At 50.6% G+C, this 22,541-nt stretch overlaps 2 protein-coding genes across 9 annotated transcripts in view; one reads left to right on the top strand and one right to left on the bottom strand.

The window, feature by feature from the left end:
• Positions 1-22,541, top strand: part of PHYKPL (5-phosphohydroxy-L-lysine phospho-lyase) — a 25,153-nt gene continuing 2,612 nt past the window's right edge. Inside the window, exons 1-12 of one of the 7 annotated variants that reach the window (XM_039460313.2) lie at positions 9-878; positions 1,882-2,000; positions 3,320-3,479; positions 6,089-6,163; positions 6,679-6,766; positions 6,844-6,960; positions 9,062-9,144; positions 9,419-9,644; positions 17,303-17,457; positions 17,842-17,931; positions 19,568-19,698; positions 20,661-20,742. In XM_039460313.2, coding sequence (XP_039316247.1) covers positions 820-878; positions 1,882-2,000; positions 3,320-3,479; positions 6,089-6,163; positions 6,679-6,766; positions 6,844-6,960; positions 9,062-9,144; positions 9,419-9,644; positions 17,303-17,457; positions 17,842-17,931; positions 19,568-19,698; positions 20,661-20,710 — 1,353 coding nt within the window. In that variant the 5' untranslated portion in view covers positions 9-819 and the 3' untranslated portion in view covers positions 20,711-20,742. The other 6 variants (XM_074390472.1, XM_010346581.3, XM_074390473.1 and 3 more) reach the window with 6 other exon arrangements.
• The window catches only part of HNRNPAB (heterogeneous nuclear ribonucleoprotein A/B), a 6,177-nt gene continuing 5,797 nt past the window's right edge, over positions 22,162-22,541 (bottom strand). For both annotated transcript variants that reach the window (XM_039460316.2, XM_039460317.2), the window contains one exon: positions 22,162-22,326. In XM_039460316.2, the coding sequence (XP_039316250.1) occupies positions 22,256-22,326 (71 nt within the window). In that variant the 3' untranslated portion in view covers positions 22,162-22,255. The remainder of the gene's footprint in view (positions 22,327-22,541) is intronic.

Genomic DNA, 22,541 nt, shown 5'->3' on the forward strand with positions numbered 1-22,541 from the left:
TCATAGCCCAGCCCCTCGGGAGGCCTTTTCTTCTCACTCCCTGGGCTGGGAGTCAAAGAGATCTCAGTTGGAGTCCAGCCCCTGCAGCCTTGCTGCGTGTCTTACAACGAAGCCCTTTCGCTTTCTGGGCTTCAGGGTCACGGACGTGCACTACAGGGAGGCTCCCCGGCTCTCTTCTTGCCCAAACACTGCATGATTCTCTCAGCCTTAGATACAGCTCGCGTTCATCCGGCCTGGATTCCAACAGGAACCACGGTGCCCTGAAGGTCAGGCGCACGGGGATCTCCTTGGCCAGCCCCCGAAGGGACCCTGGGCTCTCCGCCTGCCCTTCCTGGGGCTGAGAAGGCCTGGGCCCTGCTTCTCCCGCTGCCGCGTACCGGGCCCCGGGTGGGGTGCCAGGTCTCAGAGTTCGTCCCATCTGATGCACGCGGAAGACGACTCAAAGACCGAGTCCGGCCCGAGCACGGCCTGCGACAGCTGCGAGCCTCCGCCGGGCGCCGGGGGCGGGGGCGGGGTGGTCCGGGACCGTCTCCCGGGAGGGAAGCCGCAGGGGCCTGCGGGGGGAGGCCCGCGGCGCGTCCCGGAACCCGCGCGCGGCTGCCCGTGCACGACCCCGGGGCCGGAAGGCTGCCAGGCGCGGTCGGCAAGCGGAGACATGAACCTCCACCACGCGGGCGCCTGGGGGCGGAGGCCCGAGTGCGAACCCGAGCCCCAAACCCCGACCCAGGCAGGGTGGGGCCCGGGGCGGGGCCTTGGAGGCCCGGCCCGCGCGGCGACGTCTCCGCACGGCGTCTCGGCATCGGCTGACAGCCTCACGCCATGGCCGCAGACGGGCGAGCGAAGGCCGACACCCTGGCGCTGAGGCGGCAGCTCATCAGGTACCCGGGCAGGGGGCGGCCGGCGCGGGGCGGCGCGGGGAGACACGCGCACGCCCGACGCACGCGCACCCGACGCACGCGAACCCCCGACGCACGCGCACCCGACGCACGCGCACCCCCGACGCACGCGCACCCGACGCACGCGCTTCAGGGAGAGAGGCCGCAGCTCCCCGCCCCGCCCCGGCCCGGCCCGGCCCGGCTGGAGCTTTGCGGGGCTAGGAAGCGGGCGGCGGCGCCGGGCTGTTGGTGCGGGTGGGCTCCGCGGCCGCCTCCCGCACAGCGCCGTCTCCAGGCCGCCCAGTGCAGGAGCCGGCCCCGCCCACACCGCTGTCTCGGCTGTGGCAGCCTCGTTCGGCAGCCTTTGCCCCGAGGAGACTTTCACCTTGGCGCCCGGGTAGACCTCACCCAGCGTGACCTGTCGGCAGCACCTGGGCCTGGCTCGAGAGCGACCTGGGGGGTGGGGCGCTGAAAGGGCAGACGAAGGCAGAGTCGGGGGAGTCGGTTAACTGGCGGCCTTAGAGGAGGCCCACACTTGACCGGTGAGTGGTCCCTCGGTGGGACGGTGGGTGAGGCAGCCTCCCGCTGGAATTCAGGGCTGCCACCCAGCCAGGGGGACCACGTGACTGGCAAGGAGCGGTTAGGGCTGAGAGCCAACCACCTCATGTTGGTGCCCTGCCCCATCCCCTTGAGGACACGTGGCCTTATCGAGCCCCCGTGGGCCTTGGTCAACCACCTATTCTCAGGATCCAGGGGACTGACGTGGCCACATGCAGAAATGAGCAAGGAGGCCACAGAGGGTTAAAATGCTTTAAGAAACAATTCTAAGTTTCAGCAACTTGTTACCCCATCTGCTTCCTCCTTTGCAACCACCTGTGAAGTGGGGAGACCAGGCAGGGAAGCAGCACCTTGCCCTTCAGGCTTTCATGTTCTTCCCAGAACTGGGAAGGGGTGGCCGGGGGCCTGTGATGCGTAACGGCTGTCCACTCCTTGCCTGTCCCCACAGCTCTTCCTGCAGACTCTTTTTTCCCGAGGATCCTGTTAAGATTGTCCGGGCCCAAGGGCAGTACATGTACGATGAACAGGGGACAGAATACATCGATTGCATCAACAATGTGGCTCACGGTCAGTATCATACCTCAGGCTGGCAGGGCAGGAGAGAAAGCCAAGGCTGTGCACTTGGTCCCAAGGTGACCCAAGATTGCAGACAGGTGTGGAGAACCTGGGTTGAATTAAGGCACTAACAGTACTCAGAGGTGCTCAGTCTTTGCAATATAGCTGTGGAATGCTGCAAGCTGGAGCTGTGCTAAACCAGGCAGGAGTCAGAGATCTAGGTCTGTGAGTCTAGTTCCTCTTGGGACTGATGATGAGCTCACATTCACGAGGTCAGGAGTTCGAGACCAGCCTGGCCAACATGGTGAAACCCCATCTCTACTAAAATACAGAAAATTAGCTGGGCATGGTGGTGGGCGCCTGTAATCCCAGCTGCTCAGGAGGCTAAGGCAGAAGAATCGCTTGAACCCGGGAGGCAAAGGTTGCAGTGAACTGAGATCATGCTACTGCACTCCAGCCCGGGGACTCTGTCTCAATTAAAAAAGAAAAAAGCAGAGACTCTAGTCTTAGACTACTTGGGTTCAAATCCCTGTCCCCTACTAACTTTGTGATCTCAGGCAACTTCCTTAATTCTCTGTGACCCTATCTGCAAAAGACATGATGATCCTAGGTATCCACGTTAAGGTGTTTGGAGAATTAAGTGTGTGAATTTATGTAGCTTGCTCTGAATATGCCTGGCACATGGTGAGCTCTGGGTACATATTCACTGTTATTATCCTTGGCCTTGAGCAATCAAGATTACCGCCAGCCCCCATTGGCTGGTGAAGTGAAACCAGTTGACAGTCACTCCCCAACCCTGCCTTTGTCATGCAAGCCTCAAAAGGCCTTCCAGCCTGGGCAGCATAAGGAGACCTTGTCTCTTAAAAAAAAAAAAAAAAAAAAACCTTAAAAATTAGCCAGGCATGGTGGCTGGTGTCTGTAGTCCCACCTACTCAGGAGGCTGAGGTGGGATGATCACTTGAGCCCAGGAGTTTGAGGCTGCAGTGAGTACCATGACCACATCACTGCACTCTGGCCTGGGCGACAGAATAAGACCCTGTCTCAAAAAAAAAAAAAAAAAAAAAAAAAAAAAAAAAAAAAAAAGACATGGGCTTTCTAGATAGGGTTCTTCTGCTGCAGAACCTTTTCCTTCTACCAGAACTCAGGAACTCCTGGATCTGCCTTTCCGGAACCAGCATTTCTCACCCTGTTCTGCCTTTAGACTCCCCTCTTTCTACCTGTCGCTCTGGAACTGCGTCTCTTCTGTCTGGGTTTATAGCTTGGGGCCGGGGGAGGCCGGGTGGGACTCACTGAGTGGAGTCAGCTGGGTGATGAAGGTGGCCCTCTTCCAGTTGGGCACTGCCACCCTCTCGTGGTCCAAGCAGCACATGAACAGAACCAGGTGCTCAACACCAACAGCCGGTACCTGCATGACAACATCGTGGACTATGCGCAGAGGCTGTCAGAGACCCTGCCGGAGCAGCTCTGTGTGTTCTATTTCCTGAATTCTGGGTAAGTGGACTGCAGCCAAAGCCCAGCAAGAGGGTGAGACGGTAACGAAGAGTCGCTCACATGGGCCCAGCGTTGTGTAGCTGGCGGAGCATGGACTTGGGGAGAGACAGCCCTCGTTGCACCAGGCTCCTGGGATTCCCAGCTGTCGGCCCTGTTGCTTTTTCTGTTGGATCCAGTTTCCTTGTCTCTTACTGAAGGATGCTATGACCTCCTTTCTAGGATCATTGCTGGGGCTTAGTGAGGTAATACGTTCCCTTATTTCTGCCTTATGGATACAGCCAAAATCCCTGCCTATAGGTTGCTCAGTAAGAAACAAAAACATCAAGTGATTCTGCAAAGGAATACAGAATTACAAGGAGGGCTCTGGAGGACGTGTACAGGGTATCCTGAGGCCTAGAAATCGTGAGGAACCTGACCTGTTCTGGGGGTACAGGGAAACCTTCCCTGAGGAAGTGATGTTAAGTGCTGACTAGGAGAGGAGGAAGATGTTAAGCTAAGAGCTGACTAAAGGGGACGAAGGAAGGGTACCGCCACTGCTAGTCAGAAGTCTCGTCAAGGCTGGGTGTAGCCAGAGGCCACCTCCTAAAATGAGAGCTGACTCCTGTCCAATTTCTCATCAGAACTCTTCAGTGGCTTCACGTGGCACTAAGAAGAAAACCCAGGCTCCTCCCCAGCCCTGTGCATGTGGCCCCTGCATATCTCCCCACTTCCTCTCCTGCTGTGCCCTCCTTAGGCCTTGGCCGCCTTCATCTTCTCCTGGTTCCCTGAGCACAGAGTTCTTTTCCTTCACAAGGCCTTGGTGGATGCTGTTCTGTCTGCCTGGAAACTTCGCCCGCAGGACCCAGTGCAGGAGTTAACCTCCCCATATACGCTTCCCCTGACCCTCTGTGTTGGTCTGCTCTGGCTGCCATAACAAAATACCGAGACTGAGTGTCTTAAACAAGAGACATTTCTTTTCTCACGGTCCTGGAGGCTGGAAGTCCAAGATCAAGATGCTGGCAGGGTTGGTTTCTTCTAAGGCCTCTCTCCTCGGCTTGGGAGATGGCTGCCTCCTCCCTTTGACCCTGATTAGTCTTCTGTCTGCAAGTGTCCCTAGTGTCTCTTTGTGTGTCCAGATTTCCCCTTATAAGGACACTGGTTAGATTGGATTAGGGGCCCCTGACGGCCTCATTTTAACATAATCACCTCTCTTATCTCCATATCCGTCCACATATGGGCCGTTCTGAGGTACCAGGGATAGGGGTTCAACACATAAATTTGGGGAGGGGTGCAGTTCAACCCATAACATGTGCCCTCTGGTTCTCTCTCCCAGGGCATCCATCGTAGCACTTAGCAAAATGATCGCTTTTACTTTTTTGGCTTTTGTGGTAGCATGTGTGTGTGTGTGTGTCTGTGTGTCTATACGTGTGTGTGTATATATATAAATTCACACACACACATATATTCATTTTTGTCCACAGTTCCTGGCTCACAACTCACACAGCCCTTGTTACACTCTTTTGTTATAACATCAGGTGTGTTAGGCCTCAGGAGACAATCACTCTAACCTTCTCCTGCCTTCATCTCACCTGCCCAAGGCAGGACTCTAATCTTCCCTACCTTTCTGATGATGGATTGTAAGACTCATTCCAGAGAGGGTCCCACCCCATGTCCTGGTGGAAGGAATGCTGCTGTCATGAAGCTTCCATAAAAACCAAGGGGACTGGATTCAGAGAGCTTCCGGATAGATGAACACATAGAGGGTCCTGAAGAGTGGTGCACCCAGGGAGGGCATGGGAAGCTCCATGCCCTTCCTTCATGCCCCACCCTATGCATTTCTTCGTCTGTATCTTCTGTCATATCCTTTATAATAAACCAGTAAATGTATTTCCCTGTGTTCCGTGAGCCACTCCAGCAACTTAATTGAACCTAAAGAGGGAATTGTGGGAACCTCAACTTGAAGCCAGTAAGTCAGAAGTTCCAAAGGTGGCTGGCATGGTGGCTCATGCCTGTAATTCTAGCATTTTGAGGCTGAGGTGGGAGGAATGCTTGAGCCCCCAGTCTGGGTAATATAGTGAGACCCCCTTTCTACAAAAAGAAAAAGGAAGTTCCAGAGGCCCAGACTTGCTACTGGTGCCCAGGGGGCTGTGAGGCAGTCTTGGGCATTGAGCCCTCATGCTGTGGGTTCTGATGCTGTCTCCCGGTAGATAGTGTTGGAATTGAATTGGAGGACACCCAGCTGGTATCCGCTGCAGAAGTGATTGCTTGCCTGCTGGTGGGGAGAAAGCCTTACGTAGTTTTTGGAGTCACAGAAGTCTTCTGTGTTGATTGTTAAAGTGTGAAAGCAGAGAAAAAACAATGGTTTGAGTTTTTTCCAAACAGCTTTCATGACACATAGGCGAATATGAATTCCAGGAGGGCCAAGGCTGTGTCTATTTTACCTGCTCTTTTTGACCCCAGCTTCTAGCACATTGGAGGCGTTTGACATATACCAAACAGATAAGCAAGTGACTGACTAGTTGATGTCCTGAGAATCTTCTTGCTGCTGGAAGAGTCCTCCTGCCCTCAGCATTTCTCTGTGGGAAGCTCCCGGAGCACTGTCTGAGTCATGCCCACCTTTTTGGTCATAGGTCAGAAGCCAATGACCTGGCCCTGAGGCTGGCTCGCCACTACACGGGACACCAGGATGTGGTGGTATTAGACCAGTAAGTGCAATTCGCCGCCCTAGCGTTTCCAGAAGCCTGGCCCACAGGCCTCTTGGGCATCTGTGAGACTGACTCTGGGTGCCTTAGGCAGGGAGGATGAGGGGCCCGGGCTACTGAAGGAAAGCATGGCAGGCAGAGGACCAGGGGGTGCTTCTACAACATTTTATACTTTCAAACTGTCCCCACAGCAGCTCCCATGAATTGACTACGTAATGTCCACAAGGCCCAAGCTTTTAAGATTCATTATAAAGAAAGAGGAACTCCCACCCCATTTCATGGGAGAGAAAACAACCCAGAGAGGTTAAATGATGAGCCACTGTCACATAGCCAGTCAGCAGTCTTCCAAGAAGTGCTGCTGACTCCAAAGCCTGTGCTCTTTCCCAGCCCAAGGACTTGGGGGCTGGGTCAGGAAAGTTGGCCCCCGCTGTGGGTCTTCGGTGGGGGAGACCACGGTCAGATGGGCCAGGGAGTAGGTACCGCCGGGGCCTGAGCCTACCCTCCCCTCTCCTCCCCAGTGCGTATCACGGCCACCTGAGCTCCCTGATTGACATCAGTCCCTACAAGTTCCGCAACCTGGATGGCCAGAAGGAGTGGGTCCACGTGGTATGCACTGCCCAACTTAACAACAGGTCGGTGTCTGCCCCTGAGCCCAGATAACATGGCGCTGTCACTCCCCACAGGCACCTCTCCCAGACACCTACCGGGGCCCCTACCAGGAGGACCACCCCAACCCAGCTGTGGCCTATGCCAACGAGGTGAAACGTGTGGTCAGCAGTGCACAAGAGAAGGGCAGGAAGGTAACCATGTTCGTGCCTGTCCAATCCAGTAAACAATGACTGTCACCTCCATTGTTGTCACCACCCCTGTGCTACATCCTGGGAACCCAGAGAGAAAAACCAAACGAGGCCCTGCCCTCTAGAAATCTGGGTAGGGGCAGTTCAGGCTCAGCAGAGAGTCTTAGTGCATGGGCGTGATAGGCAGCCAGACCCCAAGCAGGCCTCGGGGTATATCAAGGGAGGTCCTTGGAGGAGGTGCTCCCTGATGCTGTAAGCGTCAGCCTCTCCAGGCTGGGGAGTAACAGAGGAAGGGCATCCTAACGGGTGGCTGAGGAACCGTGTGAATGTGTGGCCAGGTAGAATAGGTCGGGAGCTGAGCCTGGAGAGGCAGGCAGGTCCACATGCCAGAGGGCACCAGAACTATGCTGAGCAGCTGGAGTTCTGCCCTGGAGGCCCCAGAGAACCACCAAAGATCACGGGGCTGGGACTGGGCTGGGGCTGCTCCCTGACTCCAGGGCTGTGTGGAGGATAGACTTGAATGGGGCAGCTTGAGGTCAGGTGACCCCGATTTAGGTCCCAAGTGAGCAGTGGGGAAGCCTGATAGGGGCAGTATAGTGGAGACAGAGTGTAGGTGTGTTACCCACGGTGACAGCAGAGGGAGGACTGCTGGCGACAGGTGAGGGCTTTCTGAGGGCTTCACTGAAGGAGTGACAGAGCCAGACACAGGAGGTATGGCAAAGAAAGGCAGCCCGTGGGGCCAGAAAGGTTGGCAGAAGCCAACCAGGGAAGCCTTGCCTGTGTTTCAGGGGCTCTGCAACCCCTTCTGTAAAACCTACAAAAGCAGATTGCTCTGATTGTGACAGGTGTGGGGAACCAGTATCCCAACCCATTGGCCCTGCCCTCCCACCTGTAAGGCAGAATACAGCTAGGAAGTCACTGTCACATGCAAAAGGGGTTACTGAGGGGTTTGTTTTGTTTTGTTTTGTTTTGTTTTGAGACGGAGTTTCGCTCTTGTTACCCAGGCTGGAGTGCAATGGCGTGATCTCGGCTCACCGCAACCTCCGCCTCCTGGGTTCAGGCAATTCTCCTGCCTCAGCCTCCTGAGTAGCTGGGATTACAGGCACGCGCCACCATGCCCAGCTAATTTTTTGTATTTTTAGTAGAGACGAGGTTTCACCATGTTGACCAGGATGGTCTCCATCTCTTGACCTCGTGATCCACCCGCCTCGGCCTCCCAAAGTGCTGGGATTACAGGCGTGAGCCACCGCGCCCGGCCCTTACTGAGGGGTTTTAAACAACAGTGACATGCCCAGCTCTCTGGGTTGAGGCATCCATCACCGTGGTGGCCATGTGGAGAATGGACTGGAAGAGGCATCCAGTTAGAAGGCATCTGCAGGGCCAGGCACGGTGGCTCGCGCCTGGAATCCCAGCACTTTGGGAGGCCGAGGCGGGTGGATCATGAGGTCAGGAGATCGAGACCATCCTGGCCAACCTGGTGAAACCCTGTCTCTACTAAAATACAAAAAAATTAGCCAGGCACAGTGGTACATGCCTGTAGTCCCCGCTACTCGGGAGGCTGAGGCAGGGGAATTGCTTGAACCCAGGAGGCGGAGATTGCAGTGAGCTGAGATGGCGCCACTACACTCCAGCCTGACAACAGAGCAAGACCATGTCTCAAAAAAAAAAAAAAGAAAAGAAAAGAAAAAAGAAAAGAAGGCATTTGCAGGAGTCCAAGGAAGAAACAGGCAGATCTGCAGGAGACAAGCATGTCCACGCAGAGGGCAATGAATGGGTTTAGAGAGGAGGCTGCGGTAGAACCCTTGGGCAGTGCTGACTGGTGGGTTGAGGGAAGGGGACAGGGAAGGAACAGGCTTATGGGGGAGAAATCAGTGCATTTAGTTTGGGGCATGCCAAGTACTAGGGGCCTCGAGGCATCCAGGTGGTAAGAGCTTGTTGGAGGCGAGAGGAAACAGTCACAAACCTTCAGATGTGCTGTGGAGTCAAAGTAGGGGTGCAGCAGTGACAGTGACTTGTCCTTCTTGGACTAAGCCAGCACTAGCAGGGCACGATGAGCTCACTGCACACCTCCACGGTCACGTTCCCAATGTGCCTCTCTTCACAGATTGCAGCCTTCTTCGCTGAGTCTCTGCCCAGTGTGGGAGGGCAGATCATACCCCCTGCCGGCTACTTCTCACAAGTGGCAGAGTGAGTAGGTGGGCAGGGTCTGCCCTAGGGAGGCCAGGGCTCTAATGGGGTTTTCCAACCTCTGGTCCATATTCCAACTTCAGCCTGGCCTGATTGCCAGAATTTTGAGACAAAGCCCTTGAAGAAATAATGGCCCAGAGAAGGCCAGCCATTTGCCCAAGTGCCCCACCTTATTGCTGGCAGAACCAGGATGCAAAGCCCCGAGACCTCCCGACTCCTGGTCTTATCCCTCTCAACCACAGCCCCCACAACAGTCATCTGTCCTCTGCCACAGGCACATCCGCAGGGCTGGAGGGCTCTTTGTTGCAGATGAGATCCAGGTTGGCTTTGGCCGAGTCGGCAAGCACTTCTGGGCCTTCCAGCTGCAAGGAAAAGACTTCATCCCTGACATCGTCACCATGGGCAAGTCCATTGGCAATGGCCACCCTGTTGCCTGTGTGGCCACAACCCAGCCTGTGGCAAGAGCATTTGAAGCCACCGGCGTCGAGTACTTCAACACGGTGAGTGACAGCTCTAAAGCAAGGGAGCAACATGAGTTCTGACAGGCCCCTGGTGATCAGCCTGTCCTTAGTCAGCAAAGGCTACAGGGCTAGCACTGTGCCCAGCACACACTTCCAAGATACTGTCCTTAAGGAGATCATAGCCAGGTCAGGTAAGAAAACATAAAACACCTTTTAAAATTAATGTCAATCCAAAAGCTGTCACAAGGGACCGTGTCTTATAAAATATATATAAAAACATGAAATATATATATATATATATATATATATATATATATATATATATATAATAAAAAATATATATAAAAACAGCTTCTGCTGTCTCCCTTCCAGCAGAAGCCACTCACTCTGTGCCAGGCCCTGTGTCAGGTGCTGGAACTTGAGCTGGTTAAGAGGCTTGTGTGAGGATTGTGGTCTACTTGGGTAACACATGATCTGGGAGCAGAGTTCACATTGCAGTAGCTCTCTGTCTTTGGGGTACAGGGTCAAGAGCTTTCCCTAAGTGAAGCTGGCACATGGCATATTCAGTGGCCCTGAGGCAGCAATTGCAGAGCACGTGAGAAGAGGGTGGCAGAAGCCCCACAGGAAAGAGCTGAGGAGTCTGTACTGATCCTGAAGACAGTGAGGACCGCAGGAGGGTTTTAGTCCTGGAGAGAATGCCCTTTGAAAAGATCTCTGATGCTCAGTGTGGAGAAGGAATGGGAGGGAGGGAGACTGGGTCCAGGGAAGAGAGGAGGCCCAGAGGAGGGGGAGCAGGGACAGAGGGTTGAGAACTCACTGTGAGTTCCTCAAAAAGCCAGTTCAAATTGGGGACTGAAACATGTCAGGATTTGGCAAGATAAGGCAGCGGAGGTGTCCTTGGGGGTGAGGGAAGTGACTCGGGCTGGTGCATTCGCCAAAAGCCACCAGTCTGTGTCCACGTGACTCATAGAACCTCAGACAAGCTCACGGTCAGGGAAAGACAGGCTTCCGGAATCATGGTCATGATAGCATGGAGGACAACAGTGGAAGAGGTGTGTCCACGGGGCTGTGAACACACAGACACATATACACACAGACACATATACACACAGACACAATACTCCCACAAATACAATTGGAAAGCACCAGTAATCAAAAAATGGGCAAAAGAGCACAAAGGCCATCCCAGATGAGACGTGAGACGTGGGTGAAGAGCTGTGGGACAAGCAGTACAGGCTTCATATAGAAGGCAAGACTAGAGCTGAGTCTGGAAGGCTGAGCAGAAAATCAAGTGTGTTGTGTAAGGAGAACATTATTTCTTTATTTGACCCTCAAGTGTAATCAGAATGCTTGGCTTATGGAAGACTCAACATCTGTCTGTGCATAGCCCTCTTCTAGTTATTCAGTTAACCTTTATTAATGTTCTAAGCACCTGGGAAGCTATCATGCCTAATAAAAGCTAGGACCCTGACAATATCCTGCATCTCTCCAGATGTTCCCCCAATCCCCTCTTATTGGCTCCTCCACTCATCAGTCTGAATACCCATGGTAACCATCACTCTGAATCCCGTATTCATTATTTAGTTGTTTTTTGACTTTATCGCGCCTGTCATGCTGTATATACTGTGGGGATTCTTTTTTTGGCTAACGTCACTAAGAAACCTCCCTATTGCCTCTCACTGAAATTCCTTTGCTTTGACCGTTTTTGGTTTTTTTTTTTTTTTTTTTGAGACAGAGTTTCGCTCGTTACCCAGGCTGGAGTGCAATGGCGCAATCTGGGCTCACCACAACCTCCGCCTCCTGGGTTCAGGCAATTCTCCTGCCTCAGCCTCCTGAGTAGCTGGGATTACAGGCACGCGCCACCATGCCCAGCTAATTTTTTGTATTTTTAGTAGAGGCGGGGTTTCACCATGTTGACCAGGATGGTCTTGATCTCCTGACCTTGTGATCCACCCGCCTCGGCCTCCCAAAGTGCTGGGATTACAGGCTTGAGCCACCGCGCCCGGCTTGCTTTGACCGTTTTATAATCTTTTGTGTAAATGTACCACAGTTCACCCATCCATTCCTATTGATATGCTTTGAGGTTGTTCCTTTTTTTTTTTTTTTTTTTTTTTTTTTTTTTTTTTTTTTTTGCAATTATGAACAGTGTTGCTTTGAGCAATTTTTCTAAGTCTCTTTTGTACATGAAGCAAGAGTACATTAGGACTGTACCTGAGGGTGGAATTGCTGGTTCACATGGTATGTGTTCACCCTTAATTTTAAGAGATAATGACATGTTTTCTAAAGTAGTTCATGAGTTAACACCCCACCCATATAGTGTGTGTGTGTGTGTGTGTGTGTGTGTGTGTGTGTGTGTATTTTTTGAGATGGGGTCTCACTCTGTCATCCAGGCCGGAGTGCAGTGGCACAATCTCGGCTCACTGCCTTTACTTCCAGGGCTCAAGTGATCCTCCCACTTCAGCCTCCTGAGTAGCTGGGACCACAGATGCATGCCACTACGCCCGGCTAATTTTTTTTTATTTTTGGTAGAGATGGGGTTTCACCATGTTTCCCAGGCTGGTCTCAAACTCCTGAGCTCAAGTGCTCAGTCCACCTCGACATCCCAAAATGCTGGGATTGTAGGCATGAGCCACAGCACCCAGCCTGTATATTCTTCAGTGCCTTTTAAATTTTGCCAGTCAAGTGGAGTGTAAAACAGTAGCTTGTGTGGTCTTGACATGCCATTTCCTGATTTCAGATTACATGAATTATCTCTTCATGTTTTTGGCCACTTACTTCCTCTTCAATGAAATGCCCGTTTGTGTCTTCTGTCCATTTTTTGACTACTTGATCTTTTCAATTGTATTTGTGGGAGTATTGTGTCTGTTTGTATGTGTCTGTTTATGTGTTTTATATATTCTTGATGCTAATTCCTTGCCAGTTGTGTATCTGTGAATATGTTCATCTAGTTTACAAACTGTCTTCACTCCCTTTACATATTTATGATAAAGTTTTAAATTTTAGCACTGTCAACTCCATCATTTTCTTTCAGTGTTTTTCATGTATTGTTAAAGATCTCTCTCCCTACTCCAAGTTATAAAACATATTCATTTATGTTTCCTCTTAAGTCTTTTAACATTTTGTTTTGACATATAGGTCCTTAATCCATCTGGAGTTGATTTTTGTACACAATGTGAATCAGGAATCCAATTACATCCTTTGTGCATGGGATACCACAGCGTTTTCCTTTTTTCAAAAATCTTTTTCTGCTCCCTTTGTTCTCCACTAATCTTACAAGCCACTTCTGTTATGTAACCAAAGTTCACACATGAAAGATTTGTTTCAGGACGCTTACACTTTTTTGGTCATTTTGGTCAGATTACTGTTCATGTACCACATTATTACTAGCGCTTCATAATAGGTTCTACATATTTTATAATAAGTTCTGGTATCTTGTAGAAAAAGTCCCTTTTCACCTGTGACTATTCCTGTCCCTTTTCTCTTTCATTTATATTTTAGAGTTACCTTTAAACAGTTTTATGAAAAACTCTGCTGGGATTCTGATAGGGGAATTGCTTGATCTTTTAGATCAGTTTGAGGAGACCTGGTTTTTGTTTGTTGTTGTTGTTTTTTTTTCTTTTTTGACAGTCTCTCTTGTTGCTCAAGCTGGAGTGCAATGGCACGATCTCAGCTCACTGCAACCTCCACCTCCCAGATTCAAGTGATTCTCCTGCCTCAGCCTCCCAAATAGCTGGGATTACAGGCACCTGCCACCACACCTGGTACACCTGGATATTTTTGTGTTTTTAGTAGAGACGGGCTTTCACCATGTTGGCGAGGCTGGTTTCAAATTCCTAACCTCGTGATTTACCCACCTCAGCCTCCCAAAGTGCTGGGATGACAGACATGAGCCACCAAATCCACCTTTTTTTCTTTTTTCTTTTTTTTTTGAGACAGAGTCTTGCTCTGTCATCCAGGATGGAGTGCAGTGGTGCGATCTTGGTTCACTGCAACCTCTGCCTCCTGGGTTCAAGCGATTCCCCTGCCTCAGTCTCCCAAACAGCTGGCTCCACCACACCCAGCTAACTTTTGTTTTTGTGGTTTTTACATGGAGTCTCATTCTGTCACCCAGGCTGGAGTGCAATGGCCCAACCTCAGCTCACTGCAACCTCTGCCTCCTGGGTTCAAGTGATTCTCCAGTCTCAGCCTCCCAAGTAGCTGGGACTACAGGTGTGTGCCACCACACCCAGCTAATTTTTGTATTTTTAGTAGAGATGGAGTTTTACCATATTGGCCAGGCTGGTCTTGAACTCCTCACCTTGTGATCCACCTGCCTCAGCCTCCCAAAATGCTGGGATTACAGGTGTGAGCCTGTAATTTTTACTGAAATTTTTACACCCAGCCTAAATTTTTACTGTATGCTATCACATTAAGAAAATTTTCTTCTATTACTTGAGTAGGAATTGAATTTTATCCTGTCCTTTTTATGCATGAAGTAATATTTTTTCTCTTTTGTTAACATGGTGAATTATGTTTATGGCTTTTCCAATATTAATCTTTGCAGACCTGGAACAAATCAAACTTGGGTATGGGGTGTTATCATTTTTATATATTATTGCATTGTTTTTTATGAATTTGGCCTTTATTTTCAGGAGTAAAATGTTGGCTCACATCTTTTTTCTTATATCGGGTTTTGATACCTGGGTCCTCCTAGCCTTATAGAATGAGCTGGGAAACATTTCTTCTTTTTCTTTTATATAAAATTGCGATGACCTGTCCTTTGAAGGTAAAAACTCACCTATAAAGCCATCTGGGCCTTGTGTTTTGTGGGAAAATATTTAACTGCTGCTTTAATTTTTTTTTTAAGTTATGTTTTAGTGAATTCAAGATGCTATAACAAAATACCATCAACTGGGTGGGTTATAAACAGATTTATTTCTCTGTTCTGAAGGCTGCACATCTAAGATCAGGGTGCTAGCATGGTTGGGTTCTGGTGAGAGTCCTCTTCCAGGTTGCAAACAGCCAACTTCTTGCTGTACCCTCATACAGTTGAAAGGGTGAGAGCTCGCTGGGATCCCTTCTATAAAACCGTAATCCCATTCATGAAGACTCTATTCTTGTGACCTAATAACCTAAGGGCCCCACACCTCATAATACCATCACATTGGAGGTTAGGATTTCAACATATGAATTTATGGGGACACAAACATTCAATTTATTCCAAGTTGTATGGGGTTTTTAAAGTTTTCATATGTGCTTTGTGCCTTTTTCTTCCTCCTCTCCTTCTGGGACACCCATTTGCATATGTTGGTATGCTTGTGTCCTCAGGTCTGTAAGCCTGTTTTTACTCATTCCTTTTTCTTTCCGGTCTTCAGAGTGGACGATCTCAGTTGACATATTTTTTTTTTCAGTGATTCTTTCATCTGCCAGCTTAAATCTGTTGCCTGGCACAGTGGCTCATGCCTGTAATCTCCAAGCACTGGGGAGGCTGAGGTGGGTGGATCACTTGAGGTTAGTTCAAGACCAGCTTGGCCAACATGGCAAAACCCCATCTCCAATACAAAAATTAGCTGGGCATGGTGGCATGCACCTACAGTCCCCGCTACTTGGGAGGCTGAAGAACAATCGCCTGAACCTGGGAGGTGGGTTACAGTGAGCCAGGATTGCAGTGCACTCCATCCTGGGTGACAGTAAGACTCTGTCTCAAAAATAATAATCTGTTAAGTCTCTCTAGTGAATTCTTCATTTCATTTATTGTGCTTATCAACTTCAGATTTTGTCTGAAAATTAATTAAAATTTGTCTATCATTAGACTGTTTTGGTAAGACATCATTTTCATGCTTTGCTCCTAATTATTTAGGTACAGTTTCCTTTCATTCTTTTTAACATATTTGGTTTTGGGGATTGTCTGCTTGTTTGGAGACAGGGTCTTGCTGTCACCCTGACTGGAGTGCAGTGATGCCATCTTGGCTCACTGCAGCCTCAGCCTCTCAAGCTCAAGTGATCCTCCCGCCTCAGCCCCCAAGCAGTTGGGAGTACAGTCATGTGCCACCACGCCTGGCTTATTTTTTGTAGAGATGGGGTTTCACCATGCTGCCCAGGCTGGTCTCCAACTCCTCAGCTTAGGCAACCTGCCCACCTTGGCCTCCCAAAGTGCTGAGATTACAGGCATGAGTCACCGCACCCAGCCAACATATTTGTAACATCGGATTTAATGTCTTTGTCCAATAAGGACAGTGTCAGCTTCCTTGGGGACAGTTTGCTTTGATTGTTTTTTTTCTCCTGTGTCTGAGCCACGCTTTTCTTTCCATGTTTAAGAATTTTGTTAAAAGGTGGACATTTTAAGTAATATAATGTGGCAACTGTGGAAATCATACTCTCCTCCCTCCCCATGGTTGCTGCTTTTCTTGTTTAATGCCTTTTCTAAACTAATTCTGTAAAGCTGTGTTTTTTGTCATCTGTGGCCACTGTAGTCTCTCGTGATTAGCTTGGTGGTCCTCTAAACATTAGCTCTCCTTACTTACCTGGACCCGTATGAGTCACTCGGCTAAGAGCTTATAACTGCCTTAGACTTAACTTCCTCATTCTGTAGACCCTCAAGGTATTCAGTGGTGAGACCCTCAAGGCATTCAGTGGTGAGAGCTTAGGGCTTTCCCCATCTCTCCTGAGCATGCACACAGCACTGGGCATGAACATATATCCCTATGCGTATGAATGGCCATCTAGATCCCAGGAATACGTCAGAGCTTTTCAAAGCCCCCTGTAGCCACCCCACAGTGACAGAAAGCAGATCAGTGGTTGCCTGGGGCCAGTAGTAGGGGGATGGGTACATAAGGAAATGATGAAAACGTTACACAGGGATGTACATTTGTCACCTCACATTGAACTTTATACTTTAAACAGTTGATGTAAATTATACCTCAACAAAGCTGATTTTTAAAAATGTAATTGAAAAAGCATGGTCTGCAGGAGACACCTTCCTCCTGATCCTCTAAAAAACAAGTCTCCACTCTCATACATGCAGGACAAGGACAGGGTGGGAGGAAAAGGAGCCGAAGCCCTCTAGATGCCTGAAGGGAACTGCCCATGCTGGGCCTGGTGCAGCCAGATGAGCCAGGGTTAAGTCAGAAATACAGATCTGAATGTGTGAAGTCTGTTAGCACCCAATTCTTAACTTTAAATAATGCTACACAAGCTAAACAAAATGAGTTGGCAGACAAGATGTGACTCCCAGGCAGCCAGCTTGTGTGCATCCTAAAATCTGCCCTGGGTTCAGCCAGCAGAGCTGTGAACTCACACCACAGTGGCTTTTTCTGGGTGGGCCTTGGCATGCTGCGCTGACCTTCCTTGAAGGAGGAAGTGAGACCCAGTCCAGTGCTGTGGGTCTGGGCCAGCCCATGAGATGGGGCCTAAAAGCCTCTCTTGGTAGACTAGCTCTGTGACAACGAACAGGACACCCTCTCGTCTGATTCTGTGTATCTTCTGGGGGCTCCTACTGTACTTTAGGGGTACCTGACCTGGGTTGCTCCTGGAAAGGCAGGACAGCCCATGGAGGCCCCCAGCATTTACTACTGCTGAGAACTGTGTGCCCTGAGGGGTTTGGGGCTTGTGCTCTTGCCACTGCCCTTGGAACACATGTGGCAGTTCTCCTGCCTCATTCTTTTTGGGGCATGGCCCACTCTGCCAGGCATCTGACATGTTCTTTGTCCCTGGCTCAGTTTGGGGGCAGCCCAGTGTCCTGCGCTGTGGGACTGGCTGTCCTGAATGTCTTGGAGAAGGAGCAGCTCCAGGCTCACGCCACCAGTGTGGGCAACTTCCTGATGGAGCTCCTCGGGCAGCAAAAAATCAAACATCCCATCATCGGGGACGTCAGGTGAGGCTCTGGGGGCAGCAGTCACCACCCACCTGCCAGGGCCCAGTGTGGTACCATTTCCTTCACCTCCTAACCACCTGGGATGGTGGGGTTATGTCCGCTCTCATGAGGGACTGAGACACTGAGAGGTGCTATTGCCCAAAACAGCACTCCTGGGTACAAGAAAGCCAGTACATGACTGGAGCCCTAGCTGTGCACGGGCCTCTCTCCTGTCCACACCAAAGATCCTTCCTAGTTACTCCCTGAAACTGTTCCCACCACCTTCTGAGGGTGCCTCCTGTGCTCAGCCTCCCCAGGAGGCACAGGTAGGAGCCCAGGCAGAGGGTTCGGCGAGCACCCTGGCCCCTCAGGCCTGGTCTCCTGAGATGTCACCTTCCCCTCCAGGGGTGTTGGGCTCTTCATTGGTGTGGATCTGATCAAAGATGAGGCCACAAGGACACCAGCAACTGAAGAGGCTGCCTATTTGGTATCAAGGTATTCTTGTTCAAACAAGTTGTTCCCTGCAGTAGCAGACATCCCAGGTGCCTCTTTGCAGGGCCAGGGGCCCCAAGTGGAAAGGAGCCTCTTCATCTGTACCCCCATTCCTGGGCACTGTGGGCCAGACTTAACTGAAAGCGGGCTGGGGGCTTGGCTGGCGGAGGGGGGGGCAGCTGATCCTATCAGCTGAGGACAAAGGTAAATGGCATTAGCAGTTCTGTACCCATGACTGACCGCAAAGGCCGCAGATGAGACACAGGCCGTTCCCAGCTCAGAGCAGCACCTCTGCCTAGAATGCCCAAGTTAGCAGGGTGCTCAGACCCAGAAACCCCTAATGCCACCTCCCACAGGCCAAGGGCTGGAGAAGGGAAGCAGCTTCTCCAGTCACACCAGGGAGCTATGGCAGCACCAGAGTCTGGGTTCCTATGCCACGATGGACAAGACTCCTGCTACTAAGCTGGGTCAGAAGTGTCTCAGAACTCTGCCCCAGTTTGCTTTCACTTGGACCCCAAGGCCCCTGGACTTTTTCCTCTTCTAGTTTTTCATTATGATTCCCTTTTATCTCCATTCCACGGGCCTACCCCTCCCCTCTCCCCAACCATTTAAAGTTCTTCTGGTATCTGATGTGTCCTTACTCTAACTGTGAGACATGCATGGTATTGATGTAAATTACCCTGCGCTGTATTTGAGCTTGGCCTGCCTTCTCAGTCACATCCCCAGCTTACCCCTACCCCCTTTCCCAGGAGCCTCAGGGATTCAGAATTGTCGGGTGGCATGGAAAGAAACCCACCCTTTCATCTCACAATACCCTGGGGGTGCTTTTCCAGTTCAGTGAGAAAATCGGTAAGTCACCTGCAGTCACCCTGCTAGGTGGCAAGGGCGAGATCTGGCCCCAGGGCTATATTAACTCCAAAGTCCAAGCCCTGTTCTTTCTAGCATAGCCATGGTCAATGCCAAAAAGACTGGGATACGAAAATGAAGCCAGAAGGCAGACTCTCCACCCCCTGCCAAGGCAAAAAATAACAAGGTTTACAAAGAGAATGGAAATAAGGATCAAAGAATATAAACACAATCATGCAGACCCCTCATCTCAGAGATGAGGTTAGGCTGTGGACTAAAAGTGATTGGTAGCTACAAATAAGATAAAGCCATCTTCCTAAAAATAATTGTAAATTTTAAACTGGAATTCTAAGATAACCCAGAAGACAGGGCAGGGAGATTCCTAAAGCTAGTGAGCAGCACGTGGGGCTCATTATACCAACTGCACTGCTGGACATTCTCTTTATAAGGAAACAATATCCATTATGTAAACCATACACAAAACCACAGAATTGCAGTCTGGTGTTTCCTTGTGGCCATTCGTTCTTGGCTTGGACTAGGGCTCCAAGGTTAGGTGCAGCAAGGTGCCTGTTCTGGGGGCAGCATGCCCAGGGCCAGGTGTGATACACCCCAAGCAGGGGCTGCTGTGGGCCAGATGCACAGGACTTTGGCAGAGGTGACCAGTATGGTGTCCTGGCAGGAACTGGGCCATGAAAGTCTCCCAAGGCAGTGTAACTGAAGCACTGGATATGAGGCTCTGGCCAGGCTGAGGAAGGCCTTGAAGGCCACGTAAAGGGATGTCCTGTCCTCACAGGCTGAAGGAGAACTACGTTTTGCTGAGCACTGATGGCCCTGGGAGGAACATCCTGAAGTTTAAGCCCCCAATGTGCTTCAGCCTGGACAATGCACGGCATGTGGTGGCAAAGCTGGATGCCATCCTGACTGGTGAGCTTGAACCCAGCAGCTAGAGCCTCCTCGCATGGAGCAGGGTGGGGACAAGAGTCCAAGAGCAAAGGCACATGTCCTCTGGACAGTGCAGGGAGCAACAAGCAGAGAGGGACCTTCATGGCCCAAGCTGCTACTATTTCTTGCCTGTGCCTCAGAGCTTCCGGAGCTGTGGGTAGATGGGAGCTGAACCACCACGCAGCCTGCCTGAGCGGGCATCAGCTGGATGCAGGGCAAAACAAGACTGGCCTGAGAAACTAGCCATAACAACTAGAGTGGGAGGCGAGACCCCAATTACTGCCAGCCTAGGGTGTAGCAATGGCAGGGAGTTTCATTCTGTCCATGAGCCAGGTCCCATGAGGCTGCTGGGTGGCTGAAGTAAGATTTGCACCACTGAGGGCTGACTGAATGCAAAATGCAAATTCCACCCTACATTCCCCGTCACCTAGAATGGTCAGTGTCAACCCAGGGTCCCCCCAAATCCATTTACAAGGAAATCTCCTGGCTGCATTGCCATTTACAGCTCAGTGAGACCCCAAATAGGCAAAGCTACATCTCACAGTAGAGATCAATGCTGCCACCCACGCAACCTGTGCCCTTCTACCTCTAGATGATTACTGCTACCCATAGGCGTGTTTAATGCCCAGGGCGCTGGAGCTGGGGAGGCCCATCCCTGCTAGACACAATTGGAAGTGGTAGGGATCTGATGCAGAAGGAATGTGTTGCTGGGCACAAAGGCTGGCCACAGAATTGGCTTGGGGATCCTGGGCAGAGCCTAGAAGTCTAGAACTGAAAGCTGGCTTTGTGCTTTTCAAGAAATTGCTGTTACCCCTTTCAGGAGTAAGACATGGGTGTGGATAGCCAGGGGGTCTAATCTCTGAACTTTCAGTTTGTACACTGAAGTAACAAGGGGTCTTCAGAGAATGTTGAGTGAGCTGAGGTGGCTTTGCGGTCTTTTTCAGACATGGAAGAGAAGGTGAGAAGTTGTGAGACGCTGAGGCTCCAGCCCTAAGCCAGCCTGCTCTGCCTAAGTGTACACTCCAGGTGAGTGGGCCTTGTTTCTTGCTGTTGGAGATACCAAGCAGGTTCCTTACCATCAGCAGTGAGCAGCCTCAGCAAGCTGTGCCTTTATAAAAGACATTTTTGTTCTGCTCCTTCCCAAAGGTTAGTTTCAACACTGGAAAATCTCCAACGCTTAGCTTGCACTTGATGGCAGAAATAGCCGTTTCCTCCCTTGAAACCTATGGCGCTGTATCCACATGGAAGCCCAACCTGCCCATACTTCTTGTAACCACCTAGTCTTATGCCCCAAATACCTGACCTGGAGTTGGGCTCCCATCCAGCCAATAAACAAACCCTGCTAGAGCAGGCTTTTCGGTACCAGCCAGGAGGGGGCACTATTGTGCCCCAATTCAGCTGACTGGCACTGACCCACTGTGTAAAGAATTGCATTTTCAGCCGGGCGTGTTGACTCATGCCTGTAATCCCAGCACTTTGGGAGGCCAAAATGAGAGGATCACGAAGTCAGGAGATGGAGACCATCCTGGCCAACATGGTGAAACCCCGTCTCTACTAAATACAAAAAAAATTAGCTGGGTGTGGTGGCATGTGCCTGTAGTCTCGGCTTGAACCCTGGCAGTGGAGGTTGCAGTGAGCCGAGAATGTGCACTCCAACCAGGCAACAGAGCAAGATTCCATCTCAAAAAAAACAAAAAACAAAAAACAAAAAACCATTTTCATTCATCAGCCAAGAAGGAAGAAGGTTGGTGTTCCAAGGTGTCCCAGGAAAGGGCATGCCTGCTGGGGATGTGAGGCCTCACTGCCCCATCCTCACTCCCCATAAGCCTCTTACTCCTTTCTTTAAAGGCAGGTCAGTCCTCAAAATGGACATGCCAACAACTGGGCCTGCAGTTGGGAAGAGTCTGCTGTGGGGAGGAAGCCCCAAGTCCAGGGCACCTGGCACCCCCCACCCTGAGCAAGAGGTCGCACACAGCATATCCCACACTCACCCAGGCTTGGGGGTTTTTAAATTTTTATTTCAAAAGCTTGGATAGCTTTAATATCCAGGTTGTGGCAAAATCAGGACACGTGTAAAATACCTTACAATACATTAGATTCCCAAAAGGTACCAAAAAGTACAGTAAAATTAACACTTCCATTACAGGAAATGTATGACACAAATAATATAAAATTAAAAGGTGAAAAAAAGGTGACACTGGTTTCCTAAGATACAATTTGCTCTTTACAACCAGGGTCCACAGGTCCAGGCTGCAGAGTGGCAGCAGGAAGCAGAGCCTCCCATCTGGTTCTGGGGGACCTGGTAATAAAAAATCAGCCCATAATGCCACTCTGGCCTCTCAGACACCACACCCTGCCTAAACAACTAGAGCGCTGGAAATAGTAAACAGGAGAGTGATTTCCATGGGGGAAATTTTAAATAAGATGCACATGGGACAGGCCATAGAAAGTTTGTCAAGTTAAATTTGGTACATAATTGTGTTCACTCCATATCCAAACAAAGCATGTGTGCAGTCAGTTGGTCGCTCCTGCTGCCGCCTCAGTATGGCTTGTAGTTATTCTGATGGCCACCACGTCGCTGGCTCTTGCCGTAGTTTGTACTACCCTGACCTAGGGATGAGAACAACCATAGCAGCTACTATTTACGAGCATCTGCCCTGTGCCAGGCGCTTGGTATGCATCTTCATAGGCTCCTTACCAGCCCTGGGACAACAGATTCCCTTCCTCACCTTACTAAGGCCTGGAAGTCTATAGGGCTCAAAATCGAGTAGCTCCCATGGCTGAGCCAGGCCTGTCTGACTCCAAAGCCCCTGCTGCCGGTGGCT

This window comes from Saimiri boliviensis, chromosome 20 (genome assembly GCF_048565385.1).
Source record: "Saimiri boliviensis isolate mSaiBol1 chromosome 20, mSaiBol1.pri, whole genome shotgun sequence".
NCBI classification, from domain to species: Eukaryota; Metazoa; Chordata; class Mammalia; order Primates; family Cebidae; genus Saimiri; species Saimiri boliviensis.